Genomic DNA, 27,099 nt, shown 5'->3' with positions numbered 1-27,099 from the left:
CTAACGTCAGTTTAACATGTCACATGTCGGCGTTTCAAGTGCATGCCGCGGCGTGGATAAATAAACTCGACTGACTGAATCCCTTATATTTGTTGGCAAGTGTTAAAGTGTAGGCTAAGCAACCAGATAAAAAGACCCGAGCTGTAGCGCGACTGGTTGAGGCATCTGTACCGCACGCTGGCGACCGGAGTTCGAAACCCACTCCACGAACCTTCCCGGAACCCTTTAACTCATTCACTGCCATTGACGTCTTTAAACGTCAATTTAGACACATACGTTCTATAGACGTCAATTGCCTTTTTCAATGGGGAGGGCTCCTGGGTGGGCTTGGGAACGATCTGGCAGAGTTTCAGGCTTGTAAACAGACTGTACTAGCGATCCCAACCGCAAGATGACAGCAGTGCCATCTGGATGATTAGTATCTGCCTATAGTGCACATGCAGAGACAGCATGCAGCATATGCAACAAGCAAAGACACTGAAGATCGACCACAGTGGATCTAGTTTGCACGCGATGCAGGGAATAAATATGCTTACTTCTTACATCAAGGATGGAAAACACGTGAACGGTATGATCCATTTACATTGGATATTGCTATATAGACTAACAACAACTTTGCTAGTGCTAGCTTGCTAAGTCTACCGTCCTGTTCAGAGTCTTTAGCGACCATCAGAGTCCCTAGCAACCTTGACGAGACTGACGAGATAACAGTGCAATCGTGGTAGACATACTCCTGAATCGCTAACGTTAAAAAGTTGATTTTCACAAAAAGATCGTTTTCTCAATGTTTTGGTCAAAAACAGGTGTTTTTAGCAAAACTAACCCATGTTCTACTGACGATTACTAAAGAACGGAAAACGATAGAAACAAACCGTTTTTTCCTGGTGAAAGAAGAGAGTCTACTCTTTCATTTGGTACCTTCGGTGTTTATATAGTCATAAAGCTCACCGTTCGGTGGATCTTGGAAAAACTGTCAAAATGCTGTAAAACGTCTGGCAGTATGGAGCGCTCTGCACTGAAAATCGCTGGCAGCCAATGAGTTAAGACAAAAAGGCATTCTTTTATGAAAAAAATGAAAGATTTTCTCAGTTTTACGATTTTTTTTTTATCTTTGCGATGTCTGCTGAAAAGAAAAGTTAATATGTTAATTCGTGGTTCAGCGCACACACACACACATTTTGACATTTACATAATTGTCGAGAGAGAGGGGGGAGGGAGGCAGGCAGTCGTCCTCAATGCTGCATATAGGTAGGCTATAATGTCTAGTGAACTGGTTAGACGAGTGTGGGGGAGGGGCAATGATCGCACAAGACAATTGCTCTTCATGAAATGGATAGTCTCACAGACGGCTGTCGATTTTTAAATGTAGCCTACTACATCACTTGCGAAATCGGACGTGGCACATAGCCTAATTATTAGGCTACTGGATTATAGCAAGTCCATAGACTTTGTTCATCCTATATTATATGCTTTTAAAATGAAATGTGCTGCGGGGAAGCATTGGGGAAGTCGGTGTAGGTTGTCCTGTAACAATTTGCCTCTTATTATAATCAAGAGTATACTGCCACTACGCACATAATAGCCTATAAGGTTACGGGCGGATGCGAGCAACCCCATGCAAAAGAAGGCCTTAAGTTAACGGACAGAAGGCCTGTTTACATGTCAAACATGCATTAAATCTAAGAAACGAAAAACACATATCACACTGTATTGTGTCGTAAACAGTTAATGAGTTCGTGGCCACTAGTGCGCAACTGCATCGCGCAGTGAGCTGAAGGAGGACCGACACTTATTAACACAAAGCTTTGTAAAGCACTAACAACCGCCCCTCAAAGTTCATTGTCCATAAGTCCAAACAATAAGTATAAAAATCCGACAATCCAAAACGATAACGAGATCTCCCAGAAACGAAAAACAAGTTTGTTGAGTATAGCCTAGGGCACGAATGAATGTTTGGGCACGAATGAATGGGTTGGGAGCGTCGCCTGGCTGTGTCTGTCAGCAGACTGCAATAGGCCTACAGTCGGTCTCGAGGGGTTAAATAGCGCAAGTTACTTGAATTTTAATCTGAAGAAGACCACACGGTCGAAACGTCATTCCTTTGTGCTAAAGAAAAGAAAAGAAAGAAAGAAGGATTTCAAGTGTGCGAACCTTTTTCCATTATTTATGATTTACCGGTACTCTTGTTCTGCACCTTGACCGGGGATGTGCACAAACTTTTTTACTACACTTGAATTTTAAACCAGCTCTTCTCTTACCAGTAGCCTATATCCTATAGCCATACTTTAAAGGGATAGTTCGGATTTTAAGACACGAAGTTGTATGGGTTCCCTGTCAGCAACGTAGTGCATCAGCACTGACTTACCCCCGACAGCGTCCTGTGAGCCGAGATCCAGCCGGTTTTAGATCGTTTTTGATGCTGAAGAAAGTAGTCCGGCAAGTTTCTGGGGTCACGAAAGTAAAGTGTTTTTCTTCTCAAAACCATATGCGTTCAACAGAGTGATATATTTGCACCACAAAAACGTTGTCCAGGAAAAATTCAAACCTCGTTATCACTTACTTATTTTTCGCGATTCCTATCACTGCGCGCTATACTGACAGCTGGACAACGTTTTTGTGGTGCAAATATATCACTCTGTTGAACGCATATGGTTTTGAGAAGAAAAACTCTTTACTTTCGTGACCCCAGAAACTTGCTGAAGAAAATAGTCCGGCATCAAAAACGATCAAAAACCGGCTGGATCTCGGCTCACAGGACGCTGTCGGGGGTAAGTCAGTGCTGATGCACTACGTTGCTGACAGGGAACCCATACAACTTCGTGTCTTAAAATCCGAACTATCCCTTTAATAATCGGATGTTATGCTAATTTTTGTAGGCTACACCTCACCAGCAAGCACGCACGCAAATGCTGGTTTTGCACATCTACAATATAGGCTAATTGGCCAGGTTATAGGCTATATAATAGGCTTAGGACTGTATTTTGCCTTTGTGCAACTTAAGTTGTGCTCAATCTAAATTATTGTCAGTAAGGATAGGTCATATTACCAAATGGCGAACCTCAAACATTATTTAGGATATAGAGCCGTGTCCATTACGCACTACAGTTATTTTTAGGCTATTGTTTTATTTGAGTGTTTTTGTCTACCATGGCAAACATAGTTGAAACGTTCGCTCTAAACTTATGTATTTCCAATCGGCTTTCACAATCAGCTACAGCTGCGCCGATGATCACCATGAAAACGTGCAATGTCTATACAGAACTGCTTTCACTTCCCCGAGTCGCCAACGCAACATGCACAACAATATACCGATATTTAGCAAACACATGAATTTCCAGCTCTCAAAACCGATGAGGTCCAGATCTCAGTGGCCTCATGGCTGCCTACAGCCATGCATAGTTAGCCTAATGATAGCCTAATAGTTATGACATTAATAGCCTATTAATGACCTCATGTCGGAATGGCACGTTGTTTGAAAAAAAAAAAGTTAAATACCGCCGAGTGGGGATGTGTCGGAATGAACAGCGGATACCAGCTGGGTTGTAAAACATTCGAAAACTCTGCAACTGCAATCTGACATGCCGAGCGTCTGTTCAATACGGAAGAAGACTTTAACTTATATTACTTAGCCTATATATTTCTTATAACGAAACGTGAAGAAAAAATACGAGGACTGACCATCTCGTTTCTCCGCGTTCTCCCACGGATGTGCGAGTGTGTTTTGCCCCAGTCGTTGCAGTGTAAATGGGGCATAAGTCTCGAGGGGATGAGGCCAGGAACATGAGATGCACAGGTTAGGATTTGTGTATCTGTAAAACGATTTTGTAAACTTGTAAAACGGATTTGTGAACCCGTAGCCCTGTTTTGTGTTAACAAGGTATGAAAAAAATATGTACAACTTCAAATTTACGGTTACACATTTGTGACTTTAGTGTGCGAATGCGAAATCAGCAGTTAAATGTGCTCGTGACTTTTGCACCAAATATACCTTCATAAAAAACTTGCGTACCCGAGTTCAGACTAGACGTGAGATTTGAGCGTATAGCACCGATCATGTTCACATTGATAAATGCCATACTTTGCGTGGAAACAAGCGTACGTCTGTTTTAACGCCTGTTTTTGGTCGTACGCACGTTTCATAAATGAGGGCCATTGTGTTTTTAATGGGTTGGTTTTCAATTTCAATTTCAATTTAATTTCACTTATAGAGCGCCCAAACATTACACATGTCTCATGTTTTGCTGGGGACTGCATGTCAAGTGACCCTTTATATGGAGAACATATTTTTGTGACACCCTTTATTATAGCTTGTATATCTATCACACCATGTATTTGTAGGGTTTTGTGGATGTGTGTTTTCATTTGATCATGTAGACTTTTTTTTTGTTTTTTTGCTTATAGATGTCATTGCTAATAGATGTCATTATTGTTTTCTTATAGCTTGAGAGTTGTACGTATTTGTTGGTGAGGTCTGTGTGTGTGCCAACAGGTGGACCATGTTTAGACCTTGATGGGGTCCATATCCGAGACATGGAATACTGTGCAACTCTAGATGGCTTTGCTGTTGTTTTTGATGACGGACGACTGGGCTTCATCACGCCAACAGCTAACAGATTTACTGCTGATGTATGATGTTTCTGTGTTTTCAGTTGTGTGTGAGTGTGTAGAGCTAAACTTGAAATTATTCAGTCCCCCTTAACTCATTGGCTGCCAGCGATTTTCAGTGCAGAGCGCTCCATACTGCCAGACGTTTTACAGCATTTTGACTGTTTTTCCAAGATCCACCGAACGGTGAGCTTTATGACTATGTAAACACCGAAGGTACCAAATGACAGAGTAGACTCTCTTCTTTTACCAGGAAAAAACGGTTTGTTTCTATCGTTTTCCGTTCTTTAGTAATCGTCAGTAGAACATGGGTTAGTTTTGCTAAAAACACCTGTTTTTGACCAAAACATGGAGAAAACGATCTTTTTGTGAAAATCAACTTTTTAACGTTAGCGTTTCAGTAGTATGTCAACCACGATTGCACTGTTATCTCGTCAGTCTCGTCAAGGTTGCTAGGGACTCTGATGGTCGCTAAAGACTCTGAACAGGATGTTAGACTTAGCAAGCTAGCACTAGCAAGGTTGTTGTTAGTCTATATCGCAATATCCAATGTAAATGGATCATACCGTTCACGTGTTTTCCATCCTTGATGTAAGAAGTAAGCATATTTATTCCCTGCATCGCGTGCAAACTAGATCCACTGTGGTCGATCTTCAGTGTGTTTGCTAGTTGTCTCTGCATGACTTGTGCACTCTAGGCAGATACTAATGATCCAAATGGCACTGTTGCCATCTAGAGGTTCGGATCGCTAGTGCAGTCTGTTTACAAGCCTGAAACTCTGCCAGATCGTTCCCAAGCCCACCCAGGAGCCCTCCCCATTGAAAACGGCAATTGACGTCTATAGACGTCAATGGCAGTCAACGTATGTGTCTAAATTGACGTTTAAAGACGTCAATGGCAGTTAATGAGTTAAAGAGACCCTATGCAACATTTTCATGGTCATAAAATCGCTTAAGAATCGTTGTTTTGCTTGACTGACCAGTTTTATCGAAAAGTCATATTTCCTCCCGCCCCCAGTGTCCCTATCCGCTATTGCAGCCTTGCAGTTTGTCTAGGAGGCGATCGCTCCTTGTTTACATCTGGAAGTCTGAAACGCATAAGGAGCAAGAAGAACCACACTTGCCATTTATAAATATATATATAGCCTATATATGTCTAAATATACACGCTAAAGCTGTAGGGGAAGCTCTGCAGAGAAATATGCAAGCATAAAACGAGCGAAAACGAAAAGCGAAACCGAAACCGTAGATGAAATCGCCAATCCTGCATAGTTTCTCTTTAATCCTCAAGACATTTTTGTGATTTGCAGACAAACTAAGAAATGTGTTAACTAAGGCCCTAGCAAACAAAATTGGCCAGAATGGCACTCAGTAGAGTGCAGTCCTCCCTAGGGTGACCAGATGAGAATGCGTGAAATTGGGGACAGGACGGAGGTGGGCAATGTTGGGAAAGTTCACTTTCTACATGAACTAGTTCAGTTCATCGTTGACAAATTTTAAAATGAACTAGTTCAGTTCATAGTTCATCATTCCAAATTATGAACGAAGTTCACAGCTTCAAAAAATGAACTAGTTCAGTTCATTTTTTCAATATGTTGCGAACCATAGCCTACTCTTTCAAAATTGTTGCCACAGCCAGCAAATATTTCATTAGTTTAACATGAAATAGACATTTTCAGACAGGTTTTACGCACATTCTGCTATAGGCCTAATTGCTTGCTGATTTCTGACGAGAGCGGAAATTCAGACATGAAGCATGCGAAATGTGTACAGCCGCCGTTTGTTCACAGCTAATGTAGAATTTCCATGAATTGGGCTTTGGTTCGCTGGGCAGAAATGCGGCCGCGCTGTCAGAAGAGTGTAGTTTTTACACCGGGAGAGGAGGATACTTGCTGCCTTAGCTGCAGCGTGAGAGATGGAACTGTGACATAAAAGGCTACACGTAATACTTCACTTGATCAAGTGCGCTTTTTTCCGCGATTGCATGCATAGGCCTATAGCAGCTGTAGCAGCAACATTACGGAAACATAGGTCGGCAGCATGAAAAAATCCGGTAGTATACGGAAATATGAGTTCAGACATAGAATCTGGCATAGACAAAGAAGCACACACCAACGGTTGGGCAACACTTTAGTGACGGTGTGTTTTTTGCCCTGAACCTAACTAAATTTAAAAAGAGTGAACGTGACGTTCACAGACACCAGAATGAACGCGTTCACGGTATCGTTCATCAGGTAGAAATACAGTTCGTTCAGTTCACGTTCACCAAAATTATGAACGAGTTCATGAACTTTTGTTCAATGAACGCGTTCAGGCACAACACTGGAGGTGGGGGTGTTTCACACACTTTATTGATAAACCTACTCATAGCGCTTTAACAGTGCGTGTAGTCAGATCTTCCCATAACACTTGTCGTAACGCTAATAGGCCCAGCCTAGGCTAATTATTGCCAAAATTATTTTTTTTATTTAGGCCTATAGCCTAAACTGAACTGTCGGTCATTAAGACAACATAATGAATGTGTTTTTGTAGCTTTGTGTACAGTAATTTCCCGCATATAATCCGCATTGTGTATATGCCGCAGAACAGTGTTTTATGCCAGTTAAAAGAAACAAAACCACATTAACACCATATTAACTGCGCCCCTGTATTAACACTAGAAGCGCCAAGTGCCGGTCATTTGACCGCTGACGCGTATTACTAGAAGCGCCGTGTAGGTTTGACCTAGATATACCTAGAACTGCCGGGCTGCGGTCATTTGACCGCAGTGATTACAAAAAAAAAAAATATTTTCACTCAATTAAATTCCAGGACCCTACGTTCACGACTTTTCCTAAATACGCGTGTTTTGTCACCCAGAATTTTTACATGATCAAAAGCACACCGGTACAAGCTAGTTTAGAGCTATTTTGCGCTCACTTATGTGACAACACTATGTTGTCTCGCGTTCGGCCATGTTTGTCCAGGCTGCTATTCTCTTTTCTCACAGCAGATGTCGCAAGGATTTCCTGTCAGTCGGGCATGAGAATAATATTTTACCATAAAACATATCGTTTATATGTGCAATATGTATTATATATGTGCTTTATTTTAATAACTATTTTTCATTTACATGGCATAGTCTATGGAGGCGATTTACAGTGGTAAAATGCTAGTTTGTTTTGAAAACGTTGCGACAGGCCTACATGTGTAAAAAATATTTTCGTCGTAGCCTATTTATGTACGTAGGGCGCGTATGCCTACGTACATTCATAGTTGTATATCTTATCTTCTATTTGTAGGCTATCTTTTAAAGCTCAGACTAATGTATAAGCATTTTCCTACATATTTGCTGGACTGACTGAGTTACGTCAAGTCAAACACCTATCCTAACATAGTCTTTGTAAAATGTCAAGTGAATCTCGAATTCACATAGAAGTTAGCTTAAATTGTAGAAACGATAGGCCTATAGCTTTTTTTTCAGCAGACATCGCAAACATAGCCTACACATTCGCAAAACTGAGAATATCATTCACTCATTATTTTAAATTATGCTACTTCTCACGCCTGCCTGCTCAGCATAGCTCTCTCTATCTCCCTCCCTCCGAGGTAGCTAGACCCTATAAGATGCTTCTCCCTAAATGAATGAAAGTTGTTTTAGAAAGTAGCCACGGTAGCCTGTAAAATGCGGCATGAAATCCTGGCTACTGTGTAATTGAAACCAGACTGTTAGGCTCTTTGTTCCAGGTCCGATCATTTTCGTCGGCGCGAACATATAGGCTATCTATTAAATTAATAGAAGTGAATTTGGGGAGTGAATTAGAACTAGCCACATTCACTTTTAGAGCATTTTAGTTTCGGATTATTGGGAGTACATACGTTGAGTTGACACCAAAATCATGTCATTCGGATGTATTTTGAGAAAGTTCGAGTTCACCGTTTTTAGCCAAAACTCGTTACCCTGTAAGTGACCGGGGCAAGTCCTTTCGCCACTACAAAACGCTATTTTTATACCTCTTCTACTGTTCCAAACAACACTACACTTACGTGGTAGTGAGTAGAGGGTCCCTAAAGCCAAACCGAAGTATCCCCACGTCTTTATGTGGTCGGATAGAGAGTCCAGAATGAATTTAATGGAGTCAGTACCTTCTGGAAATGTCGCTGCGGCAGCTGCGCAATGCTTCAACAACACTTTACTAACATTTCCGGAAAGGTACTGACTCGATTAAATTCATTCTGGACTCTGTATCCATGTTGCGTTCGCGACTCGGGGAAGTGAAAGCAGTTCTGTATAGACATTGCATGTTTTCATGGTGATCATCGGCGCAGCTGTAGCTGATTGTGAAAGCCGATTGGAAATACATAAGTTTAGAGCGAACGTTTCAAGTTTGCCATGGTAGACAAAAACACTCAAATAAACAATAGCCTAAAAAATAACTGTAGTGCGTAATGGACACGGCTCTATATCCTAAATAATTTTCGGGGTTCGCCATTTGGTAATATGACCTATCCTTACTGACAATAATTTAGATTGAGCACAACTAAAGTTGCACGAAGGCAAAATACAGTCCTAAGCCCATTATATATAGCCTGGCCAATTATTGTAGATGTGCAAAACCAGCATTTGCGTGCGTGCTTGCCGGTGAGGTGTAGCCTACAAAAATGAGCATAACATCTGATTATTAAAGTATGGCTGTAGGATATAGGCTACTGGTAAGAGAAGAGCTGGTTTAAAATTCAAGTGTCGTAAAAAAGTTTGTGCACATCCCTGGTCAAGGTGCAGAACAAGAGTAAATCATAAAAAATGGAAAAAGGTTTGCACACTTGAAATCCTTCTTTTTTCATTTTATTTTTTTTTCTTTAGCACAAAGGAATGACGTTTCGACTGTGGTCTTCTTCAGATTAAAATTCAAGTAACGTGCGCTATTTAACCCCTCAAGACCGACTGTATTGCAGTCTGCTGACACAGCCAGGCGACGCTCCCAACCCGTTTTTGGCCACAAATGAATGGGTTTGCCCTTAGTTTAAATGGAGGCCGGGGAGAGCGCGCGGCAGCTATTGTTATATATATATATATATATAGAGAGAGAGAGAGAGAGAGAGAGAGAGAGAGAGAGAGAGAGAGAGAGAGAGAGAGAGAGAGAGAGAGAGAGAGAGAGAGAGAGAGAGAGAGAGAGAGAGAGAGAGAGAGAGAGAGAGAGAGAGAGAGAGAGAGAGAGAGAGAGAGAGAGAGAGAGAGAGAGAGAGAGAGAGAGAGAGAGAGAGAGAGAGAGAACCGTGACCCTTAGCCTATACCTTGTGGATGTTTTCTCATTGGAACACAGCAGGACAGGATGCCTTTTATCTATCAAACGCATTGTTGAAAGGACTAGGCTACTCAACAAACTTTTTTTTAGTTTCTGGGAGATCTCGTTATCGTTTTGGATTGTCGGATTTTATACTTATTGTAGGATGAACAAAGTCTATGGACTTGCTATATTAAATCCAGTAGCCTAATAATTAGGCTATATGCCACGTCCGATTTCGCAAGTGGTGTAGTAGGCTACATAAATCGACAGCCGTCTGTGAGACTATCCATTTCATGAAGAGCAATTGTCTTGTGCGATCATTCCCCCTCCCCCACACTCGTCTAACCAGTTCACTACATTATAGCCTACCTATATGAGGCATTGAGGACGAATGACTTAAGTGCTTCTTTCTGCTCAAACTTCAGAGAAAAGCCAAAGTCTAACTCTTCCAAAGCCGATTCAAATGAGCGCGCTTCGTTAGCCTCATCCATCTTTTGTTTTTGGCGACATTTTTTTTGACTGTCACACTCAAAGTGTGAACTTATCAAGAAAGAGGCAAATAAATGTTACACAGCTCTGCAACAGGTATAGGACAATGATGGACTTAGCAGCCTTAACGTTAACTTGGAAAATCAAGGAGAAACAGCAAATCAACAGTGAACAGAAACTAGCAGGTAGAACGTTTAAAATCTAATTGTCGGAGTCGGCGCTGTTGTGTTTGAAAGACAAGTTAGAGCCGCCAAGACCCGCCTTACGTTGCTTCTGATTTGTTTATATTGCGTGATGCCTTCTATGGTTGGTGAGATTTAGGCGCAAAGGACTGATGGATTGGTTATTGTTGTCAGTCAATCAGAGCGCGAACTACGGCAAGGCAATGACCAAAGTTTATCATCATGAAAAAATATATATAGTGCACTGAATGGGGAAATATTTTGCGTGACAAATGACTTCGCAGCCCTGGTTGTGCGATACGGTCTCAAACCCAACTCGTCGAACGAGGACGCATGGTCCAGCCCCCTGGCGTCTTATCGGAAGCCGAAGGTGAGGGCTCAAGGACTCCATACACAGATAGTGTTCTGATTGGCTCGGCTGAACTCGATCCTGGCGCAGGCTTGTCCTCAACGGTGCGACCCTAGACCATCCCGCCAGGCAAAAATATTTTTGGCCGCTAGGGTGCGTCTAGATTTCTAGGCTACTACATAGTATCACTTGCCAACAAATATACGGGATTCAGTCAGTCGAGTTTATTTATTCGTGGCATGCACTTGAAACGCCGATCAAAAGTTCTGACATGTTAAACTGACGTTAGTTATTAATTCACCACATGATAAAATGCTGTCATATAGCTTGACGCACAGCAGCCTTCGGTAGTCTAGGCCTATCTCTGAATCAACATGAACATGCATACGATACATAAGTTGCTAGAAACTTATTTTGCGGAGCTAGGCCTACTAGTCGATGGTTACAATGAATCACCCTCACTGCCCTATCGCATATCTGACCATCCATTGTTAGAATGTCATAAAATGCGCGATCTTCTCCATGCATGTAGCCTACGGTTATAAGTAAAGTGACAAGCATAGGCATGTATTAAAGAGATTTCTGTTAAATACATTTTATTTTCAGTTGTCAAAAGTGGTGGGGACAAAATCTGTGATAACAAGTGCTGGGTACATGTAGGCTACCCAGCGTCGCCGGTTAAAATGAACATGCCTCCGTTTTAAAATAGCCGAAACACATTTCTAAGCATTCCTAGCATGTAAATGTAGCCTAAATGTCCTTCTTGTCCATCTCTTTCGTCTTCGCCTTGACAATAATAGCCTATTCACGGAAATGCGGTCTTGTAACCTTTAATGAATTAATGAATTAATCTAAGGTTGCCTATCGAGTCTTTCAGGTTGAATTGAAGGCTATTTCCTTCTGATAGGCCTATAGGCGATTTTCTAAAACCATTTTCATTAATTTCAACAATGGTTTATTGAAAGGTCGTTTGATTAATTTCGCCAGTCATCACCTTCATTTTAATGATTAAATGAGACGGATATGCGGAGCATTTCTCTCCCTCTCCATTGACCAAAACGTTGCTCTGGCATCTCTGCTGGACTGACTGAGTTACAGGCTACGTCGCGTGAGAGAGCTGTGAGGTTGTAAAAAATTCGAAAACTCTGCAACTGCAATCTGACATGCCGACCGTCATGTCTCTTCTCCGCTTGTCACCAGCGCGGTGTCTTCGGGTTTTTCCGAGTTTTCTGGCATGAGCCGAACCTTCATGTTATTAGGGCGGTCTTATGTTGCCCCCTTGCGGTTGCAGTTTTAATTACAAAGTCCCAAACCTTCGGGATTCCCAATGTGCGGCAAAGAAAGGGGCATTCTTAACCCGTACCATCTGTATGTTCACTCCAACAAGATATGGTTACCCCAATAATAACAATTTTAGCACACACAAAATATGAAATTGAACTGTTACTCAATTTACTATCACTATGGTAAGCTCTGCTTTCATGTTCATCCAATATAGGCCTAGGTGGCTTGCTATAATGTAGGCTATGTTAAAATGGCTTGCCATAGAACTGCCAAGACAAACGCATTTCTAAGTAATCTAATGTAACGTTGAAGGATCTGCTTTCAAGTTCGTTCAGTGTGTTCCCAAATGCTTCAAGAAATATGTCTTCACTCATAACACGGAATAGTTTTAAACATGTTACATATGCTGATGTTGGAAGTGTTTTGATTCCCAGCGCTTGTAGGCATTTTTAAAAAAGCAACTAGTAGCCAATGCGCTAACTCTCCATGAGCAGCTTAATTAGCGATACCTACGCCGGAGATGGTGAGCCTATTTGACAGCTCAGGGATATCAACGCAGAGGTATGTTTGTAACCTGCATATTTATGGTTAACATTTAGCGTGATCTTCATATTCATTGTGATACTATATTGGCCTCATGCATATGAAAAAATAATGTAATGTAAGCTAATTATAAAGGAACACATGAACGTTTTCACATTACAATTGGCTGATAACATTTCAAATAGATCCCAGTTAGCGCATTAGCAAGGTTATTGAGTAAAGAAGGCTATACTGTTGATGTTGTTTCATAGCCTTTTCTGTACTGTGAGATTTTGACAAGAGCTAGGCCTACTTGACATGGGCTCACGAGAGCTCTCAAACACTGTCCACTAATCTACGGTGTGTGGTGCATCCCTCTGCTTTAAGCATCTAGTGTTTATGTTGGCTAACTGTATCTGGAAAGAAAAAAAAAAAATGGCATTTAAATTAAGCACCGAAATGAGGCACCGAAATTCACGTTGTTATTCAGTATGGTTACTACTGTTTGCGTCGGCACCGGTTCCATACTAGAACCGTGTTTCGGTGCCCAACCCTAGTATCAACTCGTCTTAATTAGGGGAATAGCGTAGTTTAATATGAAAAAATGGTGAAGTGTTCCTTTAAGCCGATGCGGGCACCAACAAATTCCAACAAATTCTTCAGGCATTCCTCTTTGTTGCTGTGGCTCAGTAGCCTACGATCTGATCAGCAACATAATCAGACAAACCATTGATGCGGGTTCCTACAAATACCACCATTACCAACATTCTTCTTCTTCCTGTTTGTTGCTGTGGCCGTTTATGATTCGATCAGCAACATAACTAGACAAACCGCAAGCCCTTGTTGAGGGCAGCAACAAATACTAGCACATTTTTTGTTTTTGCTGTGTCCTGTTATGAGCTAATCGGCAACATATCTCGCCAAAGCAAAAACCCAATTCAGGTTATAACATGACTCCGAGTAGCCATAGCCATTGGCTTGCCTTTTCAGCAGCATCAGATAACTCTTCCACAGGTCTTTTCAGTGACCTCAAAAATCTAAATCCAACAATAGTGTTGTGCCTGACTTTACAAAGCCTCGAACACCTATCTGTCTCTTACGGTCTTGTGTGTGCCTGCCAGTCACGTTCTCTTCTGCTACCAATTCTGCATACTTTGAATAGAGGATTGTAATTTCTGCATACTCAGAATAGAGGAGTGTAATATCAGTTGGGCAGTTGAGCTCTATAATAATTATTGTGTATTGTGCTGTGATCACATTGTGTGTGTGTTTGCGCACACACACTTGCTTACTTGTCTGACTTTGTTTTTTTACTTTCAGCAGCTACAGGGAGTCTGGGCAGCTGATGTGACTGATGGCACATGTGTAGCAGTCAATAACAAATACAGACTGATGGCATTTGGCTGTGCAAGGTGTGTTTGCTCAATGAGACCAGAGGATTATTTCACAAAGCCTACTGTACTGTAGATAGGGAATCCTGGCTGAATTTAGCATTTTTTGTAAAAGAGACGGCACAAACGTTACCATGGGGATTTATTGTGTAAGATGAATAACACTTGGTTAGATTGAATTTTTTTGCAGTGTAAGTACACATAATAAAGGCTGATTTAAACAAGCGATCTAAAACTGTTAAATATAAATACACTACAAAAAACGAAATCTAGCCAAGATTATATTAAGATATTAAGATCAAAAAATGTATTTGTTTTGCTTTTAGAATGAAGAGACTTACCTTGCGCTCTCTCAGAAGATTTGACTTATTTTAAGGAGTCTTATCAAGACACATTTACTCAACGCACTGGCAGGCATATTTTTTGGTTTTCAGGAAGAGATGTCTTAATTTAAAAACAATTTGACTTATTTTAAGTGAAATAATTTCACAAGAAAGCACTAGGCAAGTGTCTTTATACTGAAAACAATACCAACCAGTGTTTATCTTGATATAAGATTAATAACATTTGGTTAGATTTTAATAAATAAGCAGTTTTTGTACTGTATGAATGCAGGGTTGTCTTAAGGTTGCGAAGAAAATTAAGAATATATTTAAGATCTTTGTTTTCAGGAATCTGAATTATTAAAGGGATATTCCGCCATTTTTGGAAATAAGCTCATTTTCCACCTACCCTCGAGCAAAACAATTGATATTTACCTTTTTCCCGTTCATCCAGCCATTCTGTGAGTCTGGCGATACAACTTTTAGCTTCAGCCTAGCATAGATCATTGAATCGGATTAGACCATTAGCATCTCGCCAGCATCATGCTTAAAAATGACTAAGATTTCCGGTTATTTTCCCATTTAAAATCATACCAAAATATTTGAAATTGTTAATGGTTGTGAACTGAAAAAGTGGCTACTAGGCCTACTTCAGGCAACTCCTGTATTGAGCCAAGGACAATTATATCAATAAAAACCCTTTATTAAGGCTGGGGCATAGTGTAAAAATCGCCAACCGGTTTCAACCTCACCGGGTCTTCATCAGGGCGTGTATGGAGAGAATCACACTGGGTGACTAATTAGTCAGTTCAATGGTCACATGATCAATTATGTTCAATACATTTTCAATTGGATAATTGTTAAACAATTCAGTGCACTTGAAGAATGTAAAACATGTTCCCCTTACATTGAAATCCATTCAGAGTTCACTGTTTACATAGTAAGAAAGACATGGTTAGACATATTAATGGAAAGACATATTAATGGTTGTATGTTTGTTCTGTAGTGGTTCCGTGTTAGTCTACATGATTGAGACTACGACCGGGTCGATGCAGCTGTCCCACAAACTGGAGTTGACCCCAAAACACTACCCAGGTAACTTGCCATATTTGGGTAGGATTAACATGTGTGCCTACTTCTTGACTTTTCATCTTCATTTTAAGGGAGCATGGTTATTTTAAGAGCAAAGAAAGTGTACTTCTAAGGCTGCACAAGCTATACTGCAGTAAAACACTTGGGGACCCATTTTGAGTGTTAGAATGGCTGGTGGAAACTAGAGATGCGCGGATGAGCTATTATTTGATCCGCAACCACATCACAAAACTCATCATCCGTCCGCCATCCATCTGCTCAACTTTTTTTGACCAATTTTGCAACCGCCTGCCATCCGCAGGTTGTTTTAAAGTCTGAGCGCTACAGGGCAAAGATGTATAGTATACTATATAATATGTAGCTCTATGATACCCATTTTAATTGCAGTAATTTTGATAATTGAATAAAGCTGCAACTCCTCGGACTATCGTGTCGTGTTGTGTACAACTTGCTGCAATGCAAGTGAAAGGTTGTTACCATGGAGGTATTATAAGAACTGGAGAAAGTGAACAAGTCCCGCCCCCATTCATTTCAATGGGAATGCTAGGCTAGTGAAAATTGCCAAAATTGAAAGATTTTTTATGCTTCAACATGGCGTTTCAAGGGGCTTGTTTCCGGTGCCGTTTTACTTAGCCAATTAAGTGGCAGGTTACTGATTGACGTAAGGTACAGAAGGAGAGCACGTGCCCCCACTAAGCTCGTGCATGAAACCAGATGGGCTTCATGTAGTTGGGAAAGTAGGGCTTAACAAATGATCGGCGCAAATTATCAGCCGAAATTCCGTTAGAGGAACATTTAATAATATTTATTAAAAAAAGAATTCACAAATCGTCTGCCGATATATCGTGCATCCCTGAATTAAACTACCATAGGCATGTATTCACAAGAAAAAGGTTTAATCATATTTAGAAATACTTTTACATGAATATTTGTCTTGTGTATTGTTTTAGATGTATGGAATAAGACGGGCCCTGTCAAGCTGATTCGTTGGTCACCAGACTACAGTGTTGCCATGGTGACATGGGAATATGGTGGCCTTTCTCTTTGGAGTGTGTTTGGAGCTCAGCTTATATGTACTTTGGGGGAGGATTTTGCGTGAGTGTCCCCACCCCCAATGCATGCACATGCGCACACACACACACAGTAAATGAATCTTATGTTCTGTCTAAACACATAGCAATTATACCAGTGGGGTGTCCTACGAAGCTCGATTAGTGGCTTAGCGAGGTATGTTGCGCTCAAAACCAGGGTATGCTGTCATACGAAAGTGGATTTGTTTTAGCGTCGCTGTATCACCATGGTATCTTATGCTCGCAACCAAACCTGGTCGGGAGCGGGTTATGTGCTTAGTTATAGCTCAAATCGTGAAATATCACCGCCCTCTGACCAATTCTAACCAATCCATTATCTTGAAAAACGAAGTTATCTCACGTGTGCTAATCTGTCATACTTTGAACAAGTCAGCCCCGCCTCTGCAAACATTTTGAATCTCGAAGGCGCTTTTAACTATGTTGTGCGTGCAAATATGTCACTACTATGGACATATGCCATACAAAATCTGATGACCATCGACTTTTTGATGTTATAGGTTAGACACTAAAAAAGACCACCCTAGATTTCGCTACCGCTCATAAATGCGGAAGTAATCGTTTTTAAACCTAGGCTGTCTTCTGCGTCTCCACGTTTCCCGATTGGTCAAAATCATCCCAACCACGAGAACGCGCACAGATCTGAGCTGAAAGCCTAGTTTGACAAATTTATCACATACCTGCTGTCGTAGGATCACTTAACTTAATACCCGAGTTGAGGCTTTGTGCAGCCTCGATATGTCTAGATAACCTAGATTTGTCTAACTTGCTTCGTAGGACACCCCACAGGTCTCTAAATGTTCTTCTCTATCTTATTCTATCTACAGTTATCGCTCTGATGGCACCAAAAAGGAACCATTAAAGATCAACTCTATGGTAAGTATGGTAGTATTTAGGGAGGCAAATATATTCTGATGTATAAAAAAAAAAAAAAAAAAAAATAGTATTATACAGTATATATTTTTAGGTAGCGGTCAACTGATGTGCTTTTTTAAAGGAACACTTAACCGTTTTTTCATATTAAACTATGTTATTCCCTTAATTAAGACGAGTTGATGCATACCTCTCACGTTTCAATGCGTGCACTCACTGCACTCACTTCACTTTGGAGTAAGTGCTCCCAATGTTTTTCCGCCACACAATATAGTTATCCCTTTTGCCTGCTTAGAAATGCATCACGTTTTATTTTGTCTCACCATACTTGGTCGTGTGACTACACGTGTAACTGTATTTTAATAGAGAAAACATGGAGGTGTTTGGTTGCTTCTAACTTCATCTCTGTTTGGATCCTAATGAATGCATTGGGCTAGCTAAGTGCTATCAAAGTTGCGCCGAGCGCCAGAGCCAGTGAGTGCACGCATTGAAACGTGAGAGGTATGTATCAACTCATCTTAGTTAAGGGAATAACGTAGTTTGAGGCGAGACACGGCAGGTGAAAACACCGTTTTTTTCAGCCCTGGTCAATTTCGATATTTTGTGCTAGTTTGCGACCTTAGCTGTCGGCTAATTAGCTGGTTTGAATTGCATTGAGCTCAATGAGAATGAAATCAGCTAATTAGCTAACAGCTAATAACTGACATTAAAGCATGCTTTACTCTTAGTATGTTAAGGGTATAATGTTGACATGGGTTATTTGAATTCCAAAGACCAAGGGGACTTTATCAGGGTGCATAGTGTCCTGGATCCATGAAATAACTGGCCTTTAAAAACTAAAAAAAAAAAAAAAAAAAATCCCCTATGGGAATTTAACATGGTCGTTCCAATACTTACGACCCCCTGTATTTTAAGGAAAACATTTATTTATTTACAATACATTATTCATTCACAAAGTAAATTAATGTCCTTAAAGGTTGAATAGTTACTCATTGTTTCATTTAAGGCATTAAGATAAATGTCCAAAAGATGATTTTATATTTAACTTTAAGCATGCGTTCTAATACTTTTGGAGGGCACTGTATATATGACATTTTATGCTTAAAAACATGGCAAAAAACTATTTTTCAAGGCTATTGACACTATATGCTGATTTACAAGACAACAGAAGTAGATATCCATAAATCCCTCTATAATTATTCTCCCATCTAATATATTAACACAATGAAAAAACAATTTTGAACCTGGCTTTATCCAAAACTCAGATGATGTATTTTAAAATATATGCATATTAGTGCATATTTAATGAGGCAATGCCTAATTTGCATATTTAAACATTAAATTACAAAAAACATATAATACATTTTTTTCTTATGTTGATGTCAGTAATCAACTGGGGAAGTTTCATAGTGATATCTGCTAGTTAAAATTTGTACCCTATTCACCTGTAGTGTCTCGCCTTAATATGAAAAAACGGTGAAGTGTTCCTTTAAGGACAATACCGTTATCAATATCTAATGGTAACTGTTATTTTGGGCCGCTGTCCATTTCTTTGGCTGGTAGTAAACAAACTCACGTCAAAGGAATTATGCTTCCATATATCGTCTCTGTGTCAAGTAACAGGCAGTATGCTGTATAATCGGCCTTGAAGCCAGTCTAAATGTACCAGGCCCATAAAATTGGAGTTAAGTGTATTTTGTCTGGAGTCACTCTACTGAAAAGTCTGTGCCCAAACCCGAGGTGTTCGGGCCAGTCAGATTGTTTTGACAAGCTTTATAGGTGGGTGGATAGATGCCTAGACTCTTGAGTAGTTAATCATATTTTAACTTAGAAGTAGAACAATTTTTCATGTTCATGTGATCATCTGATTATGAATTTTCTTTTAGTAAGAAGCAGCCAGTTAGGTCCGTACTTTTAAAAAGACTACTGTAGTATTACTTTGGAATCTACATAAATACTACAGCAGTGTTTATGGTAACAGAGTGTAGATTGACTTGTTTAATTTCCATTTCAGTGCTTCAAACTTAGTGGCTGTAAGTGGGACTTTGACTTATTTTAAAGAGTCTTATCAAGACAAATTAACTCAATGCACTGGCAGACAAATTTGCATGTTTTCAGGAAGAGATGTCTTAAAATAAGTCAAACATTTCTTAAAGGGATGTTCCGCCATTTTTGGAAATAAGCTCATTACCTTTTTCCCGTTCATGCAGCCATTCTGTGAGTCTGACGATACAACTTATAGCTTCAGCCTAGCATAGATCATTGAATCGGATTAGACCCTTAGCTTCTCGCCTGCTAGCAACATGCTTAGAAGTGACTAAGATTTCTGGTCATTTTCCCATTTAAAACGTGTCTCTTCTCCAGTTAGAAAGTGCAATAAGACCAACTGAAAATGAAACCTGCCGTTTTTCTAGGCTGATTTGACATGGAACTACACTCTCATCTGGCGTAATAATCAAGGCAACTTGCAAACGTACCATAGGCGCAGTGATATCGTACGCAGCATCTGAAAATAGTCCCCATAGACAACAAGCAGGAAGTAGTGTGTGATATTACTGCGCCGATGGTACGTTTGCAATTCCCTTGATTATTACGCCAGATGAGAGTGTAGTTCCATGTCAAATAATTTTTCAGTTTCATTTTCAGTTGGTCTTATTGCACTTTCTAACTTAAGAAGAGACACATTTTAAATGGGAAAATTACCAGAAATCTTAGTCACTTGTAAGCATGTTGCTAGCAGGCGAGAAACTAATGGTCTAATCCGATTCAATGGTCTATGCTAGGCTGAAGCTAAAAGTTGTATCGCCAGACCCACAGAATGGCTGGATGAACGGGAAAAAGGTAAATATCGATTGTTTTGCTCGAGGGGAAGTGGAAAAGGAGCTTATTTCCAAAAATGGCGGAATATCCCTTCAAATTAAGTCAAATGATTTCACAAGAAAGCACTAGCTTTAAGCAGTTTTTGCAGTGTAACTAACAGGCTGTTGTAAACCCCTTTTTCTCTCACCTGCAGTGCTGGGGTGCAGAGGGCTACCACCTTTGGGTGATTGGCTTGACTGAAGGAGATATGGACAGACCAATCACACTCCAGCAGTCTGGCATCCTGCAGTTTCAGTTCATTAAGAGTGCACTCACGGTCAACCCATGCACGGTAGGGACCTAAACAAACAAACAAACGGTCTCAGTTACACCATGTAGCCTTAATGAACTGAACAGCACCATGCATAGAGGTTGACAATTCCTTTAAACCACGTGTAGTTATAGAATAACCTAAGAGGTTGAAAATGGGTCTTTTATGGGAACGTCAAGGTCCCATGGACCTTATCCTTCCTGTTAACCTGACTTTCGCCAGATCCTGTAGTTTGCCGTCTGCTTCACACAAGGATCTGGGACTTCTCGATAGGAGATGTATTTCTGAAGGCGGGTCCTTGTAAAACATCCTCGCATGTGATTTGATAAACCACTTGCCTGTTATCTTGAATGACGTGCTAGGCTTCTTCAAGCTCTTGCCAAACCCGGTCGGAAGAAGAGTAAAAACATCCTTGCCACCAATAAATGTCTTCAAAACTATTCTGTGTTAATCTTTTAAAGAATGAATACTCGATAGATTCGACAAAACGGTTGAAATAGCAGAATCAATGTCAGCACAAGACTCCTCGCTGCGTGCCGCCATTGTTATTTGAATCAAACACTCGCTTCGGCGCTCCTGATTGGTTGCTCATTTTTTGATCACTGGCAGGGGTTTGGATTGCCCTCGCGTCCAGACCCTTGTGTGGAGCTCAGCGAAACGCCTCTGGTGGAGCATGGCGGAACTACAAGGGTCTGGCGAGAGTCAGGCTACCTTCCTGTAGTCACAGGAACACAACACAACACAAGTTGAAATGGCCTTCATCTTTAATATGCTTGTTCATAATTGTTTTTCTGATCTCCTAAGACAACTCTCAACCATTTGTAGTTCGGCATCATTGTGTACACACACCAAATCAATGCTTTTCTATATTTGAGAAAATGACTATGAACTCAAAGGAAATATATGATATATAATTGAAAAGTCATTATTTTTCTTGTATGTGCTCAGACAAATTGGCCAGAACTGAAAAAGATTAAAGGGAACATTGCTTGCGTCCACATTTCAAATGTATTTGGCCATCTATACATGAAAGAAGCTCATGTCAGTAAATTATTATAATTCCGCTTATTCAATAAATTGATATGCATCTTCTGGCAGAGTAACCAGGAGCAAGTGCTCCTCCATGGTGAAGACCGGCTTTACCTGACATGTGGAGACTCCACTCAGGCCCAAAGCATCCCTGATCCACACCTGCCTAAAGAGAACAGCCCACATCATGGGCCCACTTCAGTTCCTGCCACCTCCCCTAACATTGCTCAGGGACTCAGCACTTTACTTGGCCATAAGCACTGGCACGTGGTCCAGGTAAGTCTATTCACATCTGTGGGTTGACGTGTTTATGAGTGTAGCACATCAGATAAGACTTGATGCATGTGGGATCAGCCGGATGTTGTTTAATGGATGTGCTCACTTAGCCTGGCTCCGCCCTCCTTCGTACTTCTGTTCATTTTTCATTTCACTTCATACGTAGTCTGCGGTATATTCGCAGGTTTTCTCAAGACAAAAATATGCAGGTCCAATCAGCGAACAGAGGGAGTAGCAGAGAACGATGACATTGAGGTTGTGCGCTAGTTTGAGCATGTCACATCAAGATCAAACGTTAGCGATTGATTATGGCTAATCTTAGAAATCATAGAAACTATGCAGGATTAGTGATTTCATCTCCGGTTTCGTTTTTCATTTTCGCTCGTTTTATGCTTGCATATTTCTCTGCAGAGCTTCCCCGACAGCTTTAGCGTGCATATTTATACATATATAGGCTATATATAAATAAATGAATATCAAGCATGGTTCTTGTTCCTTACGCGTCTCAGCCTTCCAGATGTAAACAAGGAGCGATTGCCTCCTGAACAAACTGCAAGGTTGCAATAGCGGATAGGGACACTGGGGGTGGGAGGAAATATTGCTGTTTTCGATAAAACTGGTCAGTCAAGCAAAACATACGACGGCGTATTAGGGCCACGTATATATTTTTTTTTTTCAGAAGTGGGGGGGGCAATATTTGCGTCTTTACCAAGTGGCAAATTTGCGACTTTATAAAGTCGCAAATTTGCTGGATCAAATGGGAAGCTAGGCTATAAGCCAGGCAGGGTTTTTGTGTTTAATTGGTTGAATTCATCTCGAACTCCTAGCGAATTGTATACTTCGTATTTGTTGGTGATTGCTTCCTTTTATTGTGTGCTCAAAATTACCCTGGGAAGAGGAGTTGGGAAGGAGACTCAAACCCAGCTGTGCGTCGGACTCGTTTGTGTAGCGCCGAGGCTGTAGGCTAGCCCCCTTGTTGGACTGCTCTGCCTGTTTCCCCTGTCTCCTGTCTCCTGTCTCCTGTCTCCTGTCTCCTGTCGCGCGCGTGTGTGCGTGTGCGTGTGTGCGTGTGCGTGTGCGTGTGCGTGTGCGTGTGTGCGTGTGCGTGTGCGTGTGCGTGTGCGTGTGCGTGTGCGTGTGCGTGTGCGTGTGCGTGCGTGCGAGAGAATTGTGTGATTGACGAGAGGACGAGCGACTGACTGATTTAGCAGTGAGTTTATTGTTTTTCGAGTGGACACCTCCTGCTGCCCCGTGTAGCATGTACAACGTCAGGAAAATAAATGACCCGACACCCAAGTATGGAATGACATGTCAGCCTCCCCATCTCCTATAACATCCCATCCCTACAATATTTTCCAGTAAACTATCAAAAAGAGAATACAATCAGCTGTGTCGGCATCACGCTTCATCAAGCGAGCAATCACAACCAGGGTGGGAATTTCGTAATTTTAGGGGCAAGGCCATTTGGCCATCACCTTCTTTTTTTTTAGAGGCACAAAGGCCACTGAGTAAAATTACTTTTCAGCGTTATCTCGACACAAATACATAGACCCGCTAGCCGCTGTAGGCTTCGAGAAACACTAACGCAGCCTCAAACCTCTTTAAGTTGAGGCCCAATCATGGCAGACTTTGGGGTCCTAGGGCCCACCTACACACACCTCACCCCACCCCCCATCAAATCATCATTATGATTATCATATCACAATTAGTATTATGCTATATTGTTAGACATGCACTTTCACTTCAAAGCAGTCAATGTTTGTGCCAAAATTGTTTACAAAACGTTTGTGAAAACTATGCACATCAGAGGTCTGCTTTACTAATGTAAGATAGGCTATATATAATTACAATAGTTCATTCCTTTGCATGTTTGCATGAAAGACACTTCTGAAAACAACAGCAAATATGGGTGCTATTGTTTTGGGATGTTTCCCTCATGCAAGCATCATAAGCCGTTTTCAGACAGGTTTCTGCACATTCTGCGACAATTACCTGCCGCATTTCTGACGATAGCGGACATTCAGACATGACGCATAGGGTATTTGCCGAAAGTAAAAGTCTGTGAACATTTCGAAAATACACCGCTGAAAACGGCTACACTCTGGTAGGCAAATGGAGAAATAAAATCGTATGGTTTATAATGAAATTTCATTTGAATGCCTGAATGTAAGAAAACACAATACCAACTTTTGTCTATGGTAAACGGCCGTGCAGATAGGCGTAAATCTGGATATCTTTAAATGAAAGACTAAGGCTACAATCTTCTGACCATGTTATAATTGAAATTTGACTACCGGTAAACAATACTCAATGCTAAACAATGTTTGCCCTGTTTGCATGGAAGTTGCGGGAATCCACGTTGCTCTATTAAATGTTGTTAAATAATTAAATAGCCTTCCGACAGGTTGAAGCAGAGCTTTGGCACTAACGTTATCGTGTAGTTTCAGTTTCTGTCACGCAAGCGCGCACACGCATGCATTCAATGAAAGACATTCTTTACAAATTAATTACTATTAGGCCTACTTTGAGCCTTGTTTGTGTGAACTCTTACAACATGATGGCTCCTGAAAAGTTACTTCTCGCTGTTTTGTGTAAGCATGGCTTGCATTACATATAGATTTATTTTATATATGACCCATACATGTGTCACAGCTTTGGCACTAACGTTATCGTGTAGTTTCAGTTTCTGACGCGCACACGCATGCATTCAATGAAAGACATTCTTTACAAATTAATTACTATTACTTTGAGCCTTGTTTGTGTGAACTCTTACAACATGATGGCTCCTGAAAAGTTACTTCTCGCTACCACTTAATTGTATGGCTCTATGTTTAATCACATCAACTTAGCTAGCATTTCCTCCTGATTGCAGAAATGTTTGCTTTCTTTTTCTGTCGGTTCGCGATTGCGCGATCAATTGTGCAGCAAATTATCAGGTGAAGCACCGGACCTAATTTCACTCAAAGAACAAAGAGCATTCCGTATCAGTTCAATACGGAACAAGACTTTTTATGTGTCAAATACGGGACGATTCCGTATTATACTGAATGGTTGGCAACCCTAATCAGGGGCATAAAGGCCACTGTGGCCGTACGATGGGGTTTTTTTCACGGGGCATCAAGGCCAAAGTGTAGGGCAACGACGGCCATGGCCGCATTGCCGCGGTATAATTCCCACCCTGATCACAACGCAGAGCAGAAACGACCGGTTACACTGTTACACACAGACTTTATAATGTGGCAAATTTTCGACTTTATAAAGTGGCAAATTTGTGACTTTTTTCTCAGAATATTGCCCCCCCACCTCTGGAAAAAAATATATACACGTGGCCCTAATACCCCGTCGTAAAAACAACGATTTCTAAGCAATTTTATGACTATGAAAAAGTTGCATAGGGTCTCTTTAAACATCAACAGAGTATCCGCATTCAAGGAAGTTCACGCTTGGCAATGGAAAGTGGCTAGACTCTCTGTACATTATGGATGTACGAGAGTATGGTAGGACCAGGCTAGTGCTCACTACCACATATGTTGGGCACTGAACTGAAATGCGTCTACTTCCCTTGGCTTGCCATGATGTGTGATGAGAAATGAATACAAATGACATGTCCTTTGGTGTTTAATGTTAGTGAATGTTTCTCTTTTACAGATTCATAGCACTTATCTCGAGAGTAACTGGCCCATACGGGTAAGCGTGTTCTAATGAATCAATCCATTTTGTATGTGTGTAGCAAGGATTGCACAGCAAGAATATGGTTGACTTAAATACGATATATAAAGTGAAGTCAATCTGCAGAGAAAAGGACACTAAGACACTACACAGACCACCAGCAGAAGTAGCCAAACACGTGTACCTCTGTCACCTTAAAGCAACACTAAAGAGTTTATTGTATCTTAAAATAATGTTTCCAAAAGTATTTCGGCGGTTCATCAACTTGTAACAGGGTGAACGACACTTCTTCATTCGCTTCACAGCCCTTTATCGTCTATAACCGCACTATGTAAGTTTACCAGATTGGGTAGCGGAACTGTAGTTTAATGGAATGAGACATAAGAAACTACAAATTTGACTTACTTTTCTGTTGCAATACATCATAATTTAAAGGAACACTTCAACGTTTTTTCATATTAAACTATGTTATTCCCTTAACTAGGGTTAGTGAGGATATTACTGCGCCGAGTCTAAGTGCTGCCAATTGTTATTCCGCCACAAGGGAATAACATAGTTTAATATGAAAAAACTGTGAAGTGTTCCTTTAACAAAATCATGCAAAATACTCGTTATTTGTGGGATAAACAAATGGCGTGCATGTGACAGAGGAAAAGTGCTTTAGTGTTTCTTTTAAGGAATATTCCATGATTTGGGGAATTACATTCCACCTCCCCTTGAGTTAAAAAATTGCAGTTCTCCAGTTCATCCAGCTATTCTGAGTCTGGCGATAACACTTTTAGCTCCAGCCTAGCATAGATCATTGAATAGGATTAGACCATTAGCATCTCGCTTGCTAGCATCACATTTAAAAGTAATTGAGAGGTGATGACCAATAGGCCATGAAGTTTACCTTCGACAGGGAGGAGTAGTAACTTGACCTGTTTCCAACACCTCATCGATAGTCTCATTGATAAGCATGATAAAAGGCCACTGACTTGAAAAAGACTCATATGAAACACACTGCTCATTTGTGCACAGCTCTCTTTCCACCGTAACTTTCCAAATAAAGTTAAGCCATTATTTGATGACTTTAAGGTTTTCTTTTGTTGTTTTTTTTTTATAGCTGTAGTTCCAGTAGTTTTGGCCAGTAGTGGACCAATATGGATTGGCTCACTCCTAAATAATTATTTGAAAATATGCAAATATGAATGTAGTTTAACTACTGCACAACATGGCATAAACCACCAACGTATTTCAGGCACAGATATTTTCTTTGCTTTAACCTGTGTATGTGTGTGTGAATCTTAGTTTGGACTTCCTATCAGTAAACTAAACACAGACTAATTTGCTTCCACACTCTAGTTTGCAGCCATAGACTCTGCTGGCCAGTGTATGGCTGTAGCTGGGAGACGTGGATTTGCACATTACTCATTATACACCAGGAAATGGAAACTCTTTGGGAACATCACCCAGGTAGCTGTCAGTTTTGATCTTCCTTTTTTTCTTTTTTCTTGTTACAGTGTTCTATTGCTTCAGCCGAATGGACAAC

At 40.8% G+C, this 27,099-nt stretch overlaps 1 protein-coding gene across 2 annotated transcripts in view; it reads left to right on the top strand.

The window, feature by feature from the left end:
* ric1 (RIC1 homolog, RAB6A GEF complex partner 1) overlaps window positions 1-27,099 on the top strand; it is a 74,553-nt gene that overhangs the window by 32,265 nt on the left and 15,189 nt on the right. The window contains exons 6-14 of one of the 2 annotated variants that reach the window (XM_062554040.1): window positions 4,490-4,626; window positions 14,021-14,109; window positions 15,418-15,506; window positions 16,454-16,598; window positions 17,419-17,467; window positions 20,478-20,615; window positions 21,693-21,899; window positions 25,548-25,586; window positions 26,913-27,023. In XM_062554040.1, coding sequence (XP_062410024.1) covers window positions 4,490-4,626; window positions 14,021-14,109; window positions 15,418-15,506; window positions 16,454-16,598; window positions 17,419-17,467; window positions 20,478-20,615; window positions 21,693-21,899; window positions 25,548-25,586; window positions 26,913-27,023 — 1,004 coding nt within the window. Of the gene's footprint in view, window positions 1-4,489; window positions 4,627-14,017; window positions 14,110-15,417; window positions 15,507-16,453; window positions 16,599-17,418; window positions 17,468-20,477; window positions 20,616-21,692; window positions 21,900-25,547; window positions 25,587-26,912; window positions 27,024-27,099 lie in introns of both variants that reach the window. The other variant, XM_062554039.1, reaches the window with a different exon arrangement.

This window comes from Sardina pilchardus, chromosome 14 (assembly GCF_963854185.1).
Source record: "Sardina pilchardus chromosome 14, fSarPil1.1, whole genome shotgun sequence".
In the NCBI taxonomy this organism is placed as follows: Eukaryota; Metazoa; Chordata; class Actinopteri; order Clupeiformes; family Clupeidae; genus Sardina; species Sardina pilchardus.
This window is presented reverse-complemented; position numbering and strand designations above follow the sequence as displayed.